Here is a 21386-nt window from a genome sequence, read left to right on the forward strand (position 1 = left end):
CTGTCCTCGATATTATGATCCACATCATGTGACCTCAGCCCTATTAGATCCCACTTCAAGGGGCTGCCATAGATATTATGATCTGCATCATGTGACCTCAGCCCCCATCAGATCCCACTTTAAAGGACTGTCCTTGATATTATGATCCATACCATGTGACCTCAGCCCCATCAGATCCCACTTCAAGGGACTGCCCTGGATATTATGATCTTCATCATGTGACCTCAGCCCTATTATATCCCACTACAAGGGACTGCCCTGGATATTATGATCTTCATCATGTGACCTCAGCCCTATTATATCCCACTACAAGGGACTGCCCTGGATATTATGATCTGCATCATGTGACCTCAGCCCCATCAGATCCCACTTGAAAGGGACTGTCCTTGATATTATGATCCACATCATGTGACCTCAGCTCCATAAATTCCCATCTTCAAGGGACTGTCCTCTGTTATGGTTCACATCATATGACCTCAGCCCCATCAGATCTCACTTCAAGGGACTGTCCACATCAGTTGTCCACATCATCATGACCCACTTTATGACCATTTACCATTTCAAGGGACTGCCCTCTCCATGGTCTAACAGTGATCTCATGTATCCATCATGGCTCTCTTGTAATGATTGGGCTCCACCATCATGTAATCTAATGTTTCATTTCAAAGGGTCCCCTCATGGTGACCCTATCTTTTAATCACGGTTCTCCTATAAGGACTGGCCTCCATCATCATTACCCATCACATGATTTCATGCCATTAGTATGTCTCATTGAAAAGTGCTCCATCATGGCTCACATTATCTAGCCTTAGTTCCATCAGTTCCTACTTCAAGGGACCGTGCTCTCTATTATGGGTCAAATCATACGACTTTTTGTATTTATCACACCTGTCTCCTAAAGCTGACCTCTCCATCAGGAGCCACATAATGTGACTCCACATCCATATTGTGACTTTGCATTAATATCAGGTCTCATTTTTTTTATAGACCGCTCTCTAAATCTTAAACCTTATCATGCAATTTTTTCCAAAATACGCTTTATTGAAACATTAACATTGATTTCCAACAATATGAGGGAGGTGCAAATAATTATATTAAACAGGATATGCATATACAAATAACATGAGTAGGTAATGTGAAATGAGTAAGTAAACCAAATACAACACATTTAAAAATCTTTGAGATTTAAAATAAACAGAAGGACCAAAAAAAAAACAAAAATTAAAAACAGAGGAAGAATGTTCTGGAATCGAAGTGCGTCAGAAAAACTGTTCAATATACCGAAACTATCTATTAAAAAATAATAAAAAAAGGTAAATTAAGACTTATCTCTTAAATTGTACAGCTGTTCGTTCACTTCTGTCATGTTAGCATAGTAATGTATTGGAGTATATCCTAATGAGTTAAATGTTAAGACTAAAGCCGCATACACACGTGCAGTAATTGTCGTTGGACGACTAATGACTGCACGATGCATGAACGAGTGCTGTACATACATATGCAGAGGGAAGGGAGACGGAGCGGCATCCCGCTGTGCGCTCTTCTCCATCCCTTGCATTGGGATCATTCGTCGTTCTTCGTCCCTGGATCCACCAGGACGGACAACGGGCGCTTTACACATGCCAGATTCTCGTCCGATATCGGCCCTGAGCCCCCGTCAGGCTGGACTTTTATTGCCTTTCATGGCAAAGAGTTTGAAACTCTGGAGACTCACAAAAGTTCCACCAGCATGGCTAAGTAGTGTAATAGCTGGCCATATTGTCTCGAGAGGAGTGAATAAGTTCCTCCATCTCTGCTAATCGGTTGATTTGCATCAACCAGTCCTTCACAATGGGAATTGTTGTCGATTTCCAGAACCTCGCGATCAGTAATTTGGCAGCGTTTAAGACGTAAAAAAGAAGAGTTATCTTGTATTTGTGCAATGGGCTATGAGTATGATGTGTCTAAATCTGTGCCAAAGACATGGGGGTTAGTTCTACTGTGAGTTTTGGAATCAAGTCCAAGATCTTGGACCAGAAGCATTGGATTCATGGACAATTCCACCACATATGTAGAAATGTGCCAACTTCTGCTCCACACCTTCAACAGCTGCCATCGTAATCAGGAGACTGTTTGTGACTAGTTGTAGGTAGGTCCAACGTCCTAGTTGTAGGTAGGTCCACCAAGGCATTGGGGCTTCTTTAGTTTCTGTCAATAGCACCTGTCTGTCGCAAAACTTTCCCCCTTCGAAGAAGTGCCTGGCTGTAAATTGTCATTCATTACACCAATGTTTCAGAAAATTCTCAGATAAACCCGGTGGAAAGGCTCGGTTAGACCAGACTGGGGTAAGCGGTAATTTGCGGACTACTGGTAACAAAATCATCAGTGAAGTACCTATAAAGGGGTGGGCTAAAAGTTTTACATGCCGATTTCTTCTCTGGAGCCATGGGGTTAAGCCCAAAGGAGCGGTTGAGTGTATTTGTTCTAGGGCTGTCCAATCTTTTGATTGTTCGTTAGCCTGCCAATAAATTATCCTAGCGAGATGGCAGGCCCAATAGTACTTGTGGACATCTAGGAGTCCTATTCCTCTTCTGTGTTTCACTGCTGCTAGATGGAGGAATGCAATGCTCTGAAGTTTTTGACCCCATAAAAAGGCTCAGAAGATTCTTGATAGGGATCTAAAAAAAAGAATCTGGTAAATGAATGGGTATTGTTTGCATCAGGTATAAGAGACTTGGTCAAATATTCATTTTAAGGATGGCAGCTCACCCAAACCTCGAAAAAGCCGATTTATCCCATTTTTTCAAATCTAAGATCTTGGTAAGGAGAGGGACAAAATTAAGATTGATGAGTTCTGGTATGGATGTTGCCAATTGCATACCAAGATAGTTAAATATTTATTTTTTCGGTAACAACCTGTGAGGGAAGTAAGATGTTTAGGGCTGAGGATTTCGTGTATTTCATTTTGAAATGAGAGAAAGACTGGAAATTATCTAAAGTCTGTAGCAGTGCTGGTTGGGATGATTTGGGGTTTGTCAAGGTAAGAAGGATGTCATCTGCGAATGCTGCCAGTTTATATTCTTTACTACCAATTCGTAAACCAGATATTGTGGCATCTGCTCTGATCTGGATTAGGAGTGGTTCTAAGGTGAGGACAAAAATTAAGGGTGAAAGAGGGCAGCGTTGTCTGGTACCATTCGGGATGGGAAGAGGAGTGGACAGAAGGCCATTTACCGTAATTCTGGCTGATGGATTGGAATACAGAGAAAGAATCAATGAACACATCAAGAGACTGATTACGATCGAGTCAAGAACCCCAGCTATATAGTCACAGGGAAGCCTGTCAAAAGCTTTCTCTCCATCTGTAGAAAGAAAGAACCACAGTTGATTCGATTTTTGGGCCAGTACGCCAGATTCAATGTTTTGATGGTGTTATCTCTGGATTCTCTGCCCAGTATGAACCCAACCTAATCCAAGTCCACCAAATTTGGAATGAGCGGGAGAAGATAGCTAATATCTTAGCAAAATTTTTTAAGTGTACATTCAGTAGGGATATAGGTCTGTAATGGCTGCAGCAATTTAGAAATTACCGTTATGTGGACTTCCAGGAATTCTTTAGTCGGTGTCTCTCCATTCTCAAACAGATTGAAGGTGGAGAGAGAATGTGGAGATAGAGAAGAAGCGAAAGATCTATAATATTGGGTTGACAAGCCATAAGCTTTTTTGGGCTTTTCTCTGGTTTCAGTTATTTTAAGGCATTTTTAAATTCTAATTCTGAAATAGGTCTTTCCAGTCTCTCTGCAGATTCTTCTGGAATCCTAGTTGGGCCATACCTACTTAGAACCATGCAAATGGCATCTTTCCTTTCACTGCATTTCCCCAGTGGTTGTTGAGATGGGAACAGGTTGTATAATTGTTTATAGAAAGAGTGGAATTGTTTGGCTACATCACCAGATTTTAAGTGTAGTTTGTAGTGTACCGTGTTAAGAGCCATTCTTATTTTCTATGTTCATAAAAAAATTTGGAAGCTAGGGTGAACGAGTGACTTGAAAGAGATTTCCTTCAGTTTATTCCTTAGTTCAGTTAAGTGTGTCAGGGTTTTTTCGGCTTTGGGGTGTTTGTGTGTTGCTTGAATCTGATTTATTACTTGGATGATGTCATTTTGTCTAGCCTTTTTAAATTAGGCAGTCCACGTTAGGAAAATGCCCCTGACCACACACTTATGTGCTGCCCAGACCAGTTCAAAATTTTCTTCTAGTCTGGTTTTAACATCCTCAAGCACTGCAACATCTCCTCATCATGCAATTTTATGCCATTATTGACCATTTTTTTAAGGGAATGTCCCCTGCATCATGACCCACATTATGGGACATCATGTATTTATCAAACCTTCCTTCTACGGACCCTCTTTGTCTAGCCTGACCCATATCACGTGAAGCCATAATATTCTCAGGCCTCTGCCATTATGGCCGACATATGAGACCTTGTGTTTTCATAAGTCCTCTATCTGAACTGTCCTCCATTATCATGATGCACATCATGTGACTTTGGTTCCAATTTTTTTTTACATCTAGTGACTTGAAAAGGTCTACAATGTGACATCATGCATTCGGCATGCCTTCCTCGGGGGACTGCCCTTCCTGCAATGATCAACATCATGTGACCCCATGTTTTTGTCCAATCTCCTTTCAAGGAGCGGCCATCTCCATTATGACCCACATCATGTGACACCATGTCATTGTCCGATAACCTTCCAAAGGGTGCCCATCTCCATCATGACGCAGGTCATGCCATTGTCCAATCTCCTTCCAATGGGTGGCCATCTCCATTATGATCTCAATCATGTGACACCATGTCATTGTCCAATCTCCTTCCAAGGAGCGGCCATCTCCATCCTGACCCATGTTATGCCATTGTGTGATCTCCTTCCAAGGGGTGCCCATCTCCATCATGACCCACATCATGTCATTGTCCAATCTTCTTCGAAGAGGCAGCCATCTTCATCATGGCCCATGTCATGTCATTGTCTAATCTCCTTCCAAATGTGATTATCATTTGGCCCCCTCCATTAGGACCCACATCATGCTACTATCATTACCATGCCTTATTCCAAGGGATTGTCTACTTTATGACCCACATCATGTGACCTAATTTTATTCTTCAAGGAAAGTCCTTCTTCATTACGATCCCCCTCATGTGACTTCATCTCTTTAATGTGTCTCGTTGTGAGACATTGCTCTGACTGTACTCCTCACCCTATCATCATGTGACTTCATGTCTTTTTCATGTGTATCCTGCCATGCCATGTGCCTGTCATGTGACGAAGCCTTTTACATGTCCTATTTCATGTGACGGCATGAAGTTCCTTTGAACTTTCTTTATGCCTTGCTTCATCCTCTTCCATCATGTCACTGTGATATGACTACACCTTCCTTGTGTTCCTCTTGTAACATGTGACTTATTGTGTACGTCCACCCTGATTATGCCTCACTTCAATGAACATTAATTCTGCCCTCCAGCCTTCATTTTAGTCTTTTGCAGTTGCACCGACTTCCCCCCGGGCTAAAATCTCTTACTCAGATTTCACTTTATACAATGAGCTTCTCACAATGTACATTAGAAGCTGCAGCAAGTTACAGCCCGCTTCTTTTGTTGGTTGGAGGGTGTCCAGCAGCATCTAGCCCCTCCCTTTTTATTTGATTCAAGTATTTTTCCATCCCAGAGGCTCAGCATCACTTGTGAGTGTTACCTAAACTAGTTCAGTTTTCAGGAAGCCATGTCCATCACCCAGTCAGCCCCTCCCACTTGCCAGGATCTGCCTGCATTGCAGAGAAAAGCACATGGATTGTTTGAAGCACTCCTCTAGTGTTTTATGGTTTGCCAAACCCAAATCCAAAGCCCACTTTGAACACTTTTTAACAATTATAACACATGTTGTTTTAAATGTTTGACTTTCAAGACTTAAATATTTTCTCTTTCATACACCTGCCTTAAAAACGGTAGAATGTTTGTAGAGTGCTTGTACAATCTATGTCAGGGTTTGACAATGCCAGTCAATTATTCAACAGTACAAGGAGCATGTTGATAAGAGGAAATGGCAATGATTATTTTTCCCAGTGGGACATCTGCTCATCAGTAGCTTGCATTTACAAGAATCGCACCCAGAACTCATGGGGTAGACTATGGCACCCCAATATAAATCATTCACAGTAAAGTACAACCCCCACCATGTAAATACCATTTCCTATGCGAGATGTTTTATTAGGTTGTTGTATTAACATCAACCTGCTGCTTTCCCATCACCTGTCCTCCTATGTAGACACCTGAGCAACTCCCAGCTCCAAAGTAAACTCATCTCTTATACAGTAGTATCCCGGACTGCTTTCATTCCATTTCAAGGGCAGTAGCTAGCCTCTTAAGTATTTGAACAGGGCAAATGATACCTGCACATTACTGTAAAAGTACAGTAATCCTTTACTGTTTGTTAATTTGACTTGAACGATGACACTTGTTTTTTTGTCCCCAGGGAAATTCCAGAAGAAGTGCAGAGCGTTCGCCAGTTCACCACAGAGATTATCGTAGAGGCGGTAGTAAGATGTCTTCGCGTAATAAACCCCTCTGTGGCATCCAACCTCAGCCACGTCCTGCCCCCTGGGATGTCCGCCCGCTTCCGTATAGGCACCAGTCTGGCACAGGCCTGTCAGGTGAGCAGGGTCATTGGGGTACCTTGAGGGCATCTGAGAGAATAGGGGCGCTGTAAATAATTGTCTGCATTCTGTGATGATTTTAAACATTAGGGTGTGTACACACGTTATATTTTTGTCTTTGGAAATGATCTTTCACAATCCTTTCCAACGACAAAAGACTGAAAGGTGCATGAACTAGCGTTGTACATACAACACCACTTTTCTTTTTGGAAAGGGGAGAACGAACTGCACCCCGCTGTGCTCTCTCCCCTTCACTTGCATTACGGTCGTGCGTCTTGGTGGATCCATGAATTATGTCAGTCGGCCGCTGTACACAAGTCAGATTCTCGTCCAATACCAGCCCTGAGGCGATAATTGGACGAGAATCATCTGACTGTGTACTTAGCCTTAGGTGTTCTCTTTGATCTGGATCAAATATGCATTAAGTGAAAATGACCAACCTTTCATTCATTGCATTTCAGTTCTTTCAGTTGAGTCTCGGGCAAGGCAAAGACATTGGTTACGGTAGTCTAAATGCAACCTTCTGTTCCAAATTGATATCCACCTCAGTGTTCTCCCCAGCCCCTTTTAGCTGGGCACACCACCCAGCACTTTTCCGTAACCACCCGGCTGTTTTTGGTGGTTACTGAAAAGTTGGGCCACAGTACAGGGGCCACTAGTTTTTCCCAACTGGCTTAAAAAATGCCTGGCTTTTAACACTGCACTGTCAAGGCATACCGATACTTGCATAGCTCTTCCCAAGAGCCACCCATTGAATAAATCAGTGCTCCTAAGAGAAGTACTGGGGCAGGGAGCTGTGATGTTTTCAGAATGTATAGCACCCTGCCAGTCCCTTCCATCAGCCAGAATCTGCCTGCATTGCATAGAGCAGCATGGGAAAAAGAGAACCTAAAAAGAAAAATATAAGCAAACTAAATTTAGTTTCAATTTAAGTCAGAATTGCCAATCTGTAAACTTCCCAAAAATTATTGAAACTGTTGAAGAAGCATGACAACCAGGCAATATATAAATACAGTTTAATATTAATTTATAGAAGGAGGATAATGGTTTAATACATATTTATTCCATTACAGGTTTCCAATAACAGGTGAATAAAATGCACTTATCTCTGTATGATGCCATCTGCTGAACTTCTACAGGGTGACAGTGATATATCTTTGTCTCAATGGTATAAGTTCTCTCTTGATGTGTCTTCATATCAAGATATGAATATTGATGGAGTTCATGCTGTGTAAATTTGTTTTATATTGGGGGTTATTGGTTTGCTGGAGCTGATACCCAATGTAAAAAGCAGCTGCATGCCTACTGTGGGTAACGTTCTCATTGGATGACGGTTGTTTGGGGTGGAACTAGGCAATAGGAATGCGTTCTTCCCAGCCCCCCTTAGCCGCATGCACCAGCCAGCACTTTTCAGTATCCACCCGTCTGTGTTTGTGTGGCTAATAAAGAGTTGGGTCCTAATACAGGGGCTACCATGCACCTACAATTTCTTCCCACCCAGTAAAAAAAAAAAAAAAAAAAAGTGTTAACACTAGGGATTTCTCTGCATATTTGTAGGTAGGTCAGGGGACTTGTAGTGAAGTGAAAAGGCTGTGCTTGTGCATAAAGTTTGTCCAATACTAAATATTGTAAAAATGTCATACCGTTGCAATTCTACATAGCAGCCTTTAAAGGAACAGTGCACTTACTCTTTTGTTTTTTGTTTTTTCCTAAATCTTTTCATAAAACTTTAGTAGTCATTCTGAGACAGAAATAATAATTGAGTATTTTTATCCTTTAGGACCTGGGATACAATGGAGAAGTTGGTTACCAGACCTTCTTGTATAGCAGCGAGCCAGATATCCGAGCACTACTGATTTTCTTAGCTGAGAAACTGCCCCGACACTCACAGGAGGATGCCCATCAACCAGCAGGTATGTGTTAAACTGGGAATCTATGCTTACCTTTTAAATTGCAGTCTTCCAGGCCGTCCATTGATGTCATTGCAATTCTTCCCTCCAGCAGTGATGTGGGAATTGTTCCAGCACCCATGTAATTACATTTTAGGTCTGCACTCCCCTTAAGTAATGTGAACCAAGTCTGCCTTATCAAGCACCACCTTGGGAGAAAGTAAAGGACACACTAGGCTCAGAGAAAAAGGGCAGGATGCCAGAACGTGAAGATCAGCTTTAATTAAAGCAAACCACAGAGGTTCCGAAAGAGACTATTTGAAGGTTATGTCAGCAATAAAAATCATTTTTGTTTTGTTTGTAGGTAAATCGGCTGTTCTGCAAAGAGAGATTGCATCCAAGATAAAACAGCAGCTTTCTGTTCCCTGGATCCCTCCAATGTGCCGAACAGCAGCTGCAGAAAGATCCCAGGTTAGTGCTCACCAGGACCACCAGGGGTAGCAGTGTTGAAAACGTGTTTTGTGATTTACCCATATCTTTTACCCAAATCTTTTTGTCATAGATTTCATTAAAATATGTTAGAAATGTTGCAGTCCTGTTAGGTAGCCCAACAGAGATTTTAACCAACTTATGTTCTATTCAAAATACTTGAACTATAAATGGCGGAGACAAATGTAATGGCCTTATATTTGAAATGCTTGCATTTCCTTAGCCATCCTGTGCAGATCATGTGACGGGTGTTAAGGCACTGGTAATGTGGTCTCTGCAGAAGAAAGCACTGTGACATCTATTTTCTGTTTTCCACAATCAGATTTCTGATAAGTTCACAGTGCTTGTGACAATAATTATTAAATCGTGTTAAATACCATTGAAAAATAAATCACATAGTGTATACTTAGCGTTATGTGCACTGCAGAAAGACCAATACAATACCCTTCCTCTGAACAGAGCTAAATCCAATGGACTTAAGCAACTTAGTCAACACAGGAAGCTTCCAAGCAAGTTTTGCAAGTTTTAACAGACACCGAGATCCACTTCACATATATATTTATATATATAAAATGACGATATGTCAGGTCAATGTAATCCTTCAAACCATGCATGTTGAATCTGTTTAGGGTATATTATACTTTTGCTTTCTGCAGTAAAGGGAAAAGGATGTGATTCTGTTTTTTGTTTTCTTTTTATCTCTTTAGAGTATGTGTTTGTCGCATCGCTTTCAGGGCCAACTGCTGTCTTTAGCCGGCGACCATTCAGCAAAGTCTATTCCTCCTGGTAAAATCTAATTCTTACACTAAATTGGTGATACACATGAACATGTAAAACTGTCATCCAATATGTGGGCTAAAAAAAATAATCACGAAAAACAAAACATATAGATGAACTGAAAAATAATTTTGCCTTGCAAGGTTTGATAAAGTTTTGGTTCCTGGCTGGTTTGATCAACTCACAGTGTTCTCCCCAGGACCATTTTAGCTGGGCACACTACCCAGCACTTTTCAGTAACCGCCTAGTTGTTTTTGGATGAGTACTGAAAAATTACAGTCACAATACAGGGGCCACCACACACCTACAGCTTCTTCAAACCCGGCTTGTGAGTTTTTCTGGGGAGAACACTGAACCCAGCCCCACCTATTAGCTATGAGAATAAAATGGCACTTAATTTAGTAAATAAAGATTTCCCATGTTAAAGGAACATTTATAAATGTTATTGCTCTTTAACAGTACCCTAAAACCCACAGGCAGTACCGGGGTTAGTCCTTTGCATGCTGCCTGCAACGTTTCCAGAATTCCTTACTGTGTCATGTGCCCAGGTTGATTTTGCTTTGTCATCTTGGACATGTTGTATGTGTGTGCAGAAAGGAGAGAGTACTGGGAGAAGTATCTGCCTTTGGTCAATATGCAACTTCCTCACTCCTACACTCTGGTGGCGTCTCTGCTGGAGAGGAACGTGTTGGATATTAGCGCTGTGCAGGAATGGGAGGCGGAGTGGAAGAGCCAAGGTCTAGCATCCCGTTTATCTGCCGAGGTGAGTCTTCTGCAAATGAGGAAATTAAGCAATCTGTGTTACCCAGGCCTAAGGCAGTGATGGTCAGCTTTATTGATTAGGGAGCCTCAAGTGTGGACCCTGAAGAGCCCCACATAATAATCAGTAGGTGCTAGACTAGGGCAACGTACACACATCAGATGAATCTCGTCCGATAATTGTCTCAGGGCTGATATCTGACAAGAATATGGCGTGTGTGCAGCGCCCGTCGTCCGTTGTTCTGGCGAACCCATGGACAACGAACGAGGAACGATCATAGTCCCCCCACAATAGAGCAGAACAGCACTATATGAAATGCACTCATTCATGCATCGTGCAGTATTTTGTTGTTGTGAAAGATCCTTTCCAACGACAATTATTGCACTTGTGTATGCATCCTGAGTTTTCATTCTACATGTTACAGTCAGAGTCTAAAGACACAATACCAGAGATCACTGCTATTGCAGCATGTTTATCCCATTCTAATTCTGTCCGTATTTCCACGCAAAAAGCATTACATTTTTTTGCATGGAAATTTATTTTTTTACATTGTAGGCCTATAATTCTTAGGCATAACTCACTGAAATATGTCCAATATTTAATAAATTTAATAATAATCTAAAATAAAAAATCACAACAATTTGTTAAAATAAAATTTTAAAAAAGTGAAACGTAATACTGTAAAACTGTACAGTAGCATGTAAAATTTATAGATAATATAATTTTATATATATATTATATAAATATTTCTTTGTATTGGACTCAAAACAGCTATTTTGTATTGAATCCAATACAAAATTATTTGAATTTTCTGCCGCTCCTCCCGTCCGCACCGACGTCACTGGGAAACCCTGGAGATTGTCTCTGCGGTCGCTGGCTGGAGACTGGAGGAAGAAGACGTGTCCCGAGGAGCTGCAGGGACCAGCGGGACGCCGGGGGACGACAACAGAACAAGGTAAGTGGGTTTTTTTCTACCCTGCGTGTGACCCAGGATTACCACTTTTTGCATGGTAAATCCACCCTGAGTCACACTCGGGAATACCGCTAGGGGGGTACTGACACATTTCAGTTCCCCAATCCCAATTTTACTTGTGCCACAACATGATCTTTTATAAAAGATCATTATAAAGCCCAATGTAAAGAATATTTTTCCTCTTCTAGTCTAGAGCCCCTAGGGAACACTGACCACTGAAATACTTCCGGCAAGATAATTGCCAAAGAGGCTTGTGCAACCCCTGGGCTGCAGGTTCAGCTGAAGGTAGCTTAAGTGATGTCATGTACATCTAAAAAGGCTTGTAAATCTGGGGTCCCAGCTGGTGCTTAGGAAATCCTGTAATGTAGTAACTGGTTGTAGCACAAAGTCTAAAACATTCCAGACTTATACTACACTGACTGTAAGGATAGCACTGCTGCCCTAGTTCTTGGTAACACTTTGGTTTCCTTACCAGTTCCATGGCAAGACTGCTTTTGACTTTGTGACTTTGTATAGCTGCTGTAGGGTGTACATTGTCCACAATTCATCTATAAAATTGATTTTTTTTTTTTTTTTTAACAGGAGTACCGTAGCCGGAAACGGCAACGTTTGCAGAAAAGGATACAGGATCAGCTTCGTCAATGTAACCAGCAGCTGTTGGAGAATAACACACTGTCCGCAGCCACTCAAGACTTTGTTGACATGCTTAAATCCTTCACTGTGGAGGGAGAAACAGATCAGAATAAAGGGTCCAGGTTTACCCATGCCAAGAAATTCACCCACCAGCAGGTACCTGACCCTAATTGAGATTGTACTTAAAACAACACAACAGCTAAATCATGTTCCTTGTCATTAAAACCCAATTCCAGCCAAGGAATGACATCTCATGTTTAACTGCAATCTGTATCAGTATATTTGTGACCAAACTTGCCTTTAGGTTACAATAGGATCCATGGTGCTTGTTTCAAACACTTTGATACCACTTTTGCATTACAAAATGCAGCCCATTCTTTTTTAATTCTCTGATTTATTGCAATAAGTAGAAATTGCACAAGAACGTGTTTAAGGCACTACATTGGCTACCTGTAAACCCATGTGTTTGTGTCAGCTCTGAAACAAACTTTTAAGCCTTCAGATTGTTGGTGTTATAGCTGAACACATGACAATGGCAAGTTTAAGTAAAAAATGTAAGATGGCACAGTCTAAGACGTATAGGAGGGATTAGCTCCACTTTACAGCATGCCCTAGTTCAAAGCTGTAATTTAATTCTGTCTCTCTTGCTTTCTCTTTTTTCAGGATCCTCAAGTATTAAATGAACAGATGCAAAGAGCCGCTGAAAGTCTCTCTAGAAAAGATGCACAGGTAGAGAATGATAATGAGGTGCTGCAGGGACTCAAGTTCTCGAATGATTGGAGGAAATGGAATGATATTGTTACCTCATAGTGCCTTTTGTTTTGTTTAGTTTAAAGGAAAGTATTTTGTATTTTCTTGGAGCACTTTTATTTTGAGTTTACCTTAAAGCAGCCTTTCTTAACCATTATGAAGTAAAAGGAAAGGGCATTTAATACTAAATGATTACTTTGTGTTTTCCATAACCTTTCTTAGGACTTGTAGAAAGATAAGGAGCAGTGAATGTATGACAATATGAACAATAATTACAAGGAAACATTACTCTCATTTACTATTTTGGTACCTCAAAAATGTTTTGCAAAAACAAAAAGCAGTATTCTCTATCCCAAATGCTGTGATACAATAACCCTAATACATCATGCCTTGTCCTTTCATTTAGAATGCAGATACTGAAGAGCAGGAACTGACATCTCTACAGCAACAAATTGAGCTTATAGAGCAGGAGATCCAAGGGCTGACAGAGAGTGTTAAAGTTCTTCATCTCACCCTGAGCCAGGTAAGAGGTCCGACAAAACATTTTTATACTGGATTTCCAGTGTTAATAGAAGTTTACCCGTGTGTTTTTCTTCCCCAGACAGAAGCAAAATGCAAACTGTGTAGACAAACTGTGCTTGTAACAGATTCAGAAGCCTGCCTGATAGACAGACACTGTTTTCTATTTGTGAATATCAGATCTTGCACAAGTCATCTTTTTACATGCAGTTTCTTTTCCTCCAACCCCTTGTTTTTTTTTTTTTACACCCTTTTCTTGTACTTTTTACCCTACCTACCAGACTGTGTCTGTTGACTCTCCCTCCCTTTTCTCTGACAGGGTGCTTATAGGCTCTGTTTGCACACTTTTCATTGTTGCTGCAATATAGTAGGCTTTTAGAGTATTAGTATTATATGATCTCCCCCAGTACCTCAGCCTGAGTGGAAGTCGCCAGAACTTGCATAGAATTGGGCAGCAATGTCATTCTTTCAAGTAAGGTCTGACACCCGAGCTTACTCATGTTTGACCTGGAGTGGTTTGGGGGCAAGAGGTTGTACTATATCGTGATATAGGGGTGGGGTTGGGGACTGACTGTTTTAGATGCGGTCACTTTACCTTGGTTGGGTAACTTTCACTGCTTGGGAACTCTGAAGCTCACATAGAGTTAAAAGTGTAGTCTGATATTCTTTAATTCTATTGGCAGGTTTTATAATCTCTGTTCTCTGAATATTTATGCAGGTGGAGGAAGAAACCAGTAAAATGCAGCAGGGCTGCAAGGAAAAAGAGGATGTGGTCAGAGTGAAGAAAAGAGCAGTGGAGTTATTGCCTGACGCAGAAAATAATCTCACCAAGTTGCAGGTAATGTTTCCAAGGGCAGTATTTAATAAATAAAAATATAGAATCTGTTCAAAATATCCACCCACGTAGAACAACGGAAGCACCTTCTCTAGATAGAGATTTCCTAAAGCTTTGTATTGATTTACAATTGTGGACCCTTACACTGTATATAAACTTCCCGGAGAACCTCACTTCTTTTCTTATATTAGTATGCGTATTAGTAAGTAAAGCTATCCGCTGTATCCTGGGACTTCATATGAGTCATTTGATCTTCAGATTTTGCAGCATTTCCCAGTTGTGTGGAAGAAAAAAGAAAATATTTTTTACAATACGGGGATAACGTTTTTTGCCTTGATGTTACCCAGGCTGTGCAGTTTTCCTTTAATGTTGGACAACTTGAGTGTTGATGTGACAGCCCTGTGATTGGTTTAGCATTTTGGTATTTAATCTGAAACGTTTACTTAGGTACTATACTACTAGGCATTTTTTTTTTACATATTTCTCCATTTTTTTTTTCTTTAGGCCATGATAGACAGCAGCACTCAGCGGCTGGTAAACCTTGCTGGTCAGTGGGAATCTCATCGAGTTCGACTGGTGGAAGAGTACAGAGAGCTAAGAAGGGTTCATCAAGAGAAGGAGGTATGTTGTATTAACCCAAAGGAGCAGTGTTTGTATTATTACCTTCATGAAAACCGAGATTATGCATTCATTTAATTGGCAGGAAATGACAACTATTTTAATTTGAGCTAAGCATTTCTATTGGCTCATATGTATACTAATCCTACTTGGCTTGAACTTACATCTATAAAGCACACACTTACAGAGAGAAAAAACTAAAGCTATTATTGGAAGCATTTTGTGCATTTGTGCTGTTGTAGTAATCCAGGAACGATATACTTTGCAGGACAATGGTGTACATATGAGAAGTTTTGCCATCTCTAGATCACTGACAAAAAAAATACTGAATTCATAGAGCCAGTATTTGTCTTGCCCACTTGTCACTGCTTTTCAAGTTGTGGGATTTAAGGGCAGAGGGCCACTTGGGCTCTTCAGCAAATTATGCTCTCCTAAATCAGGCCTCCCTGGTGCTGTTTCCATATGAATGGGACCACAGATCCATTGCAGTGGGTCTGCCCGCTCTGGCGGGACACCAGTTCTCTCCCTTGCAATGTCACCCCTGGATGGGATACCTGGATGATCTGGACGCCTGAAGACTGAAGTAGTGAGGAAACTTCAAACTGAAGCATCACATGACCACAGCTTTGTAATGCCAATAAACAGTGATGGGAATATATGGAGAAACCCAGATCTTTAAGATAGGAACATAAAGCATGCAGACACAATAAATTTTGGTGCATTGTTTTACAGGATGAGTCCTCTCGTTGGATGAAAGATGTCAAAGATTTATACGACAAAATCCGAGCATCAGCTGATGAAGCCAAGCGCAAAGAAGAGCTATACAAGCAGCTGGTAAGGGAACAGACTGCCTGTTTTAATATAATAAAGCAGGATGTTTTGACAGTCTGGAGATGGTAAAATTCATTAAAATGTGTTCTTCACTAGGAATACTAAGTGGAAGACCTGGATGTCTAATTTGCAAAGTCCCTTTTCTATATTAGAGCATCATTCTTCATTTGTGTTCTGATATTTTCCTGTGAAGTAGCCGCATATGATGACATTCAGAAAGAGAGCTTGGTAAAGGAAGGACTTTCTTGCACTGGTTGTGTAATTGTCTCCTTACTTTGTGGTAGAAATTTTAATCGTATGCAAGTTTCAGGTACAAAGAGGTTCCCTATTTTTCTATTCTTTTATAGACTTCGTGATATCATCTCTTTGTTTTTGTTCTTCTCTATGCAATGCTAGTGAGATGGACCAGCAGGGTTCTGTACATAGCTTCTTGAAAACAGAACCCTTCCTCATTCATACTACCCTAACAAATGCCCCCTTGAAATGGTAAACTTCTAAAAATCAGTCTAAATTTCATTACATTAGGAGGAGCTGTAAAGCTGACAGGAAGGTTGGAGTTTAGCTTTAGGGGAACCTCCTCAAATCCGTCCGTATCAAGCTTCCACCTAACCCCAACTACTTATTTATCCTTTAGCAGAGCCACATCCTGTGCACTGTTTTCCCCACCTCTGGTACAAGTTCTCTTCAAGGCTGGTTGTTCATTAGATCTTTATAAAATTTATGAGATTCCACAAGACACTAGGTTCGTTTTTCAAAAGTACTGTCTTTCTTTTAAGTGATTTCAAGTTTTACTTTTAAAAATGCACAATCAAGCGTCATGTTTGTAGAAAGGGGCAGGCGATGATGTCCCTTCTGCAATAATTCCTCCTACCCACCTTATCGATCTGGAAAACTGAAATCAGAAATGCTGAGCTGCTTCCTGGCTTCCCTTGTGTGTGCTGGGAATGAACTCCTGTATGTCAAGAGGGCTGAAGATTGTATTTAGGAAGAGAAGAAGGAAGAAGATGGTGGGTCCTGCGACTGAACAGGAACAGGAACAGGTGAGTATTGCAGGTTCATTTATAAAAAACAGTGGTCCCCAACCTTTTGCAAGTTGCGGACCACTAAATGCACGGATTTCGAACGGGGAGCCCTGTGTCACTCAAAGAGGATGAATCTTCCCCCCAGAGTGACATCATGATGCCAGAACCCGCCCACTGTCCAGACACACAGCCTGCCCCACCTCCCTGAGCCTGCGATGTCTCCGGGAGACATGGTCCGTGGTTCTGGCCGATGTGCCACCTTAAACCAGGGTCCTTCTCCCTACCCCGCTGAGGGTGCACCAGCAAGAGCCGCATCCCACCTGTCAGATGGCAGTGGGCCCGGGAGTTGGGGACCCTTGCTTTAAAATATACCATCTATTTCACTGGCCTCCTATAACTGAGGTTGGATCTACTAAGATTTCACGTTAACAATATTGGGTCATGGTAGTAAGTGTTACCTCTGTGTTCTTTGCAGGTGTCAGAGTATGAATCCCTTCCTAAGGAGGTTTCCCGAGCGGCCTATACTCAGCGCATCTTAGAGATTGTAAGCAATATTAAGAAGCAAAAGGAGGATATCACAAAGGTAACGTTAAGAGCAGAATATATTCCCTTCTTTATCACAAATGTTATTTCAGTCTCTTCCAGTTGGGTTCTGCCCTACATTTGATAATATATTTGTCTGATTTTAAAAACTGATGTATGCATTTGGCACTGATGTAGAGTAATTAAGGTGAGAGATTACCTTTCCATGTTCTGGTAGATGGTTTCATCGTATCCATTTTTTTTTTGTTTACCACAATCAGCAATGAAAGTGTCCAAAACATTTTGGGGTCTCCATGTACCAGTGCTCTGATGAAGGGGCACTAATGAGCACCTGAAACATTTTGGCTACTTCTTCTTGTGTCAAATAAGAACAAACTGGACCTATTCAAACTGTGGTTTTCTATTGCATCTACCTTTTTTTGTAGTCCTTGGACAGTCTTCAGTAAACAGAGAGCTACCTACTTTGGTGCTGAGAGGCATCCGAGAAGTTGGGGTCCAACAATACACCATTGCTGGTAGACTGTCAGTGCCAATTTATTTTTTTGCATGTATCAGGAATGTTTTCAGGTTAAACTGAGCAAAGATCCCCTACCTGCAATTTTGATATCAGTATTCTGCAGTGCTGTAGCTTGGGACCAACGAAAGGGTGTTAATGACACTCTGAACTCGCAAAAAGTGGGTAAATGATAATGTCTTTTGGCTGCTACAGACCTCTTATCCAAGCTGGCCCCACCCAGCAGCAGCCCCTAGGCTTTTGCACGGGTAAATACCATGTAAAAAAAATATGTTAAATGCACGTAGTTGAACATTGTTGAAATGAACAGTCTGGTAACAGGATCTTTTTAATATTATGTTGGTCACCAATCTGATATGACTGGAATAAATATTTTAAAACGGGGGTCTAATTTTTTTTTTTTTTTTTTTTGCTGTGTTTCAGATCCTTTCAGACACTAAAGAATTGCAAAAAGAAATCAACAGCTTAACTGGAAAAGTTGACCGAACATTTGTGGTTACCGATGAGCTTGTGTTTAAGGTTGAGTATATTTAATGGCCAGTTGCAATGATGGGGATGAATGCTACTTATATTGGTGTTTGGTGGGAAGGCCTCACTTTGTTGGTGGTCTGTGGGAAGAATGCCCCTTACGTAATTGGCGGGTGGTAAAAATACCCCTTACTTAGGTGGCGGGTGGGGAGGAATGCCCTTACGTAGGTGGAGGGTGGGGAAGAACTCCCCTTGTGTAGGTGCTCAAGGGTAGAGGGGTGGGGGTGGGTTCGGGATGCACCTTATGTAGGTCCTTGGGGGAGCAGGGGAAGAATGCACCTTAGGGCAGTTTTTCAAATCTTTTTCAAATGTTGACTCTACTGTAATATATTGTCATTGTCCACAGGATGCCAAGAAGGATGAAACAGTTCGAAAGGCCTACAAATATCTGGCTGCCTTACATGAGGTAAGAGATAATTAATGAAAGCCAAGCATTTGTGATTTAGTTAAAGAAGGTTGCAGCCCATCCACCACAGTGAGAATGGAGTTGTTGGGGTGTTGGTTTGCTGCCTTACTAAAGTGTTTGCTTGCTTTGCTATTTCATGTACAGTTAACCCTACTGTAATATCCGTTCTATGTGTCCTCATTATCTTTATTCTCCATTAGAATTGTGCTCAGCTCATCCAGACCATCCAGGACACAGGAACCATTTTACGGGAGATCCGTGACCTGGAGGAGCAGGTAAATTTTGACTGCATAGAAAAAAATGTTTGATAATATTCTCTGCAAGAATACAAACTGAGGTGTTTAGGTTAAAATCACAAAGTGCTGAAATATATTTTCTTAGGATGTAGCCAGAAACGTGAACAGGCAGCTTTGCTTTCAGCCTTAAAGTTTTAGGTTTTCATCCAGGTATTGTGATGTGGGAACCCCTATGTTTATCTTCTGGCAATACAAGAGGAGAATTCCACACACCCCTACTACAGAGCTCCAAAGCAATATAAAAAAGTCTGAATAGTTTACTCCAGCTTGACTATGGCTACAGAACAGGACAACAAAGTCTATCATCAGCCTGCTCCTTCCACATTAGACCCCTTTCCATGCTGTTTGGCTTACAGCCTGCTCTGGTGGAAGTAGCAAGCTTGTGATGAACCTGGTTCTCATGCTCTATTTCTATCATCATCTTTCCTTTTTAACCTGGGCCATTTGCACCATGAGCTGGTTTTATGCAAGAAAATGTTTCCACTAATGGGTAATGGTGAGGGTCCATGTACCAGTTTTCTTTCATTAAACCAGTCTGCTAGGGGAAGAGTGTGAGTCTTTGTTGGCTGCCAGCTTCGCTGTGACAGGAAGAATCTGTTCCTCTCTCCTGTCTTTTTGTTCAACCAATCAAGCATGCAGTCTCCTCTCTCTTTATTCAGCGAATGGTGCATGCTGGTTTAATTGGCTGAGCACCACTGTGACCTGGTTTAGCACAGTACTAGGCCTGATGGTTGGGGACCCCTGCCATAGTGCATTAGAGCGGTCTCCAGCATTGCAGTTTCATCAAGGAAGGCTTTTAGACATGGTGCATGGGATGTATGTCCTTCTCTAGCTTGCAGCTTTCACTAGGAAAGGCCACTTGCTTTAAAGCAGAATATGTCTTTCACCACTGTCATTCTGCTACCGGGTGAGGCCATTTTTCAAAGAGCTTGGGCAACATTGTCCTTCACTAGCTTGCAGTTTTTACCAGGGAAGGCCATTATGCCCTATACTTGTGCCTGGAACACTTACAACATTGTTAAAGGTCTTGGAACCAACAGTTTTGTGAATGTTACCCAAAGACAAGGCCAGTCCAAGACCATAGTGCTATGATTGCTCTGAAAGCCGTGTATGTAGTAAACTGATGAGGAGTTTAATGGGTAAAGCAGATTTTGGAGCTTTTCTTTACAATACACTTTTTTTTATTACAAGGTACGATAGAACCTCGGTTATCTGGCACCCACAGGGAATGGCCATTTCCAGATAAGTGTAATTTGGAATTAACTGAGGTTACTCTGAATCTGACTTCAATGGGGAGACTTGTCCCCATTCACCTCTAGTGCTGAATGGCTGATAAAAGGGAAAAGGGTTTCCCTTTTCTCAGCCAATCGCAGAGCGGAACAATCAACAGAGCTCTGCTCTTCTGACAGCTCTGCTCTCCTGATTGCTCCGGCAATCCTAACCGAGCTGTGGTATGTGTTCTTGAATGCAGAACACATGCCACAACCATGCCGGTTATATGATTTTGCCGGTTATCTGAGTTCAGGATAACTGTGGTTCTACTGTAGATACATTTCAGCAACTCCCTTTAAATCCTAATGTTTTTTTTCTGCCCTTCCACTTTAATGGATATCTGTTTTCGACTGTTTTCATTTTTAGATATGGAATGTTATTGCAGACTAGTTGGGAGTTTCTGTTAGCCCACTTCTCTCTTACAGATAAATAAGCTGAACACATGACCAAAATCTTTTACTTTCTCTTTGCAGATAGAGACCGAGACCGCTAAGAAGACACTGAGTAATCTGCAGAAGATTTTAGAAGATTACAAGGCCATTAAACAGGAAAACACTTTGTTGCTGGGACGTGTGAGGGAGGCTTAAGCAGCTTCATATCATAGTTTTCTCGTTATTGTGGCCTACATCACAGTTTATCAACAGTCCTTTACATAGACTGTGCAGTTCCATATTACCATATACATATAGGTGAAAGAAGGAGACTTCTCGCTCCTCCCCAATTAGACCTTGTCTGCACATGTTTCTGTGCTGTACAGTGTCCAGCCTGGAGAGGGCGGTGTGGAGCAGACTGTCTGCCATGTCTGCTCATCCAGATGGTGTGTGTAGTCCTGTGGGTGCCCAGTGTCCTCACGCTGCATAATGGAGATGATCTGCGTTCTCCCACATTCCCCCCCCCCCCCTGAGGAAAGCCTTTAGTTTAAACACAGATTGCTTTTACGCAAAAAAAACATGCATTTTGTAAAATACATAAATCTAATCTTTCTATAAAGAGGAATTCAAGACGAAGCTGTGTGCAGTTCATCATTCAGAAATGAAGCCTCCTG

At 41.5% G+C, this 21386-nt stretch overlaps 1 protein-coding gene across 1 annotated transcript in view; it reads left to right on the forward strand.

Annotated features, from left to right (window-relative positions):
• The window catches only part of CCDC22 (CCC complex scaffolding subunit CCDC22), a 22915-nt gene extending 1567 nt beyond the window's left edge, over positions 1-21348 (forward strand). The window contains exons 2-17 of the mRNA XM_072431685.1: positions 6506-6683; positions 8467-8599; positions 8940-9046; positions 9772-9850; positions 10435-10604; positions 12157-12363; positions 12871-12936; positions 13364-13480; positions 14195-14314; positions 14816-14932; positions 15662-15763; positions 17258-17365; positions 18263-18358; positions 18714-18773; positions 18974-19048; positions 20815-21348. Of these exons, the coding sequence (XP_072287786.1) occupies positions 6506-6683; positions 8467-8599; positions 8940-9046; positions 9772-9850; positions 10435-10604; positions 12157-12363; positions 12871-12936; positions 13364-13480; positions 14195-14314; positions 14816-14932; positions 15662-15763; positions 17258-17365; positions 18263-18358; positions 18714-18773; positions 18974-19048; positions 20815-20928 (1849 nt within the window). The 3' untranslated portion in view covers positions 20929-21348. The remainder of the gene's footprint in view (positions 1-6505; positions 6684-8466; positions 8600-8939; positions 9047-9771; positions 9851-10434; positions 10605-12156; positions 12364-12870; positions 12937-13363; positions 13481-14194; positions 14315-14815; positions 14933-15661; positions 15764-17257; positions 17366-18262; positions 18359-18713; positions 18774-18973; positions 19049-20814) is intronic.
• The last annotated feature ends 38 nt before the right edge of the window (positions 21349-21386 follow it).

Source organism: Pyxicephalus adspersus, chromosome Z (assembly GCF_032062135.1).
Source record: "Pyxicephalus adspersus chromosome Z, UCB_Pads_2.0, whole genome shotgun sequence".
Taxonomy (NCBI): Eukaryota; Metazoa; Chordata; class Amphibia; order Anura; family Pyxicephalidae; genus Pyxicephalus; species Pyxicephalus adspersus.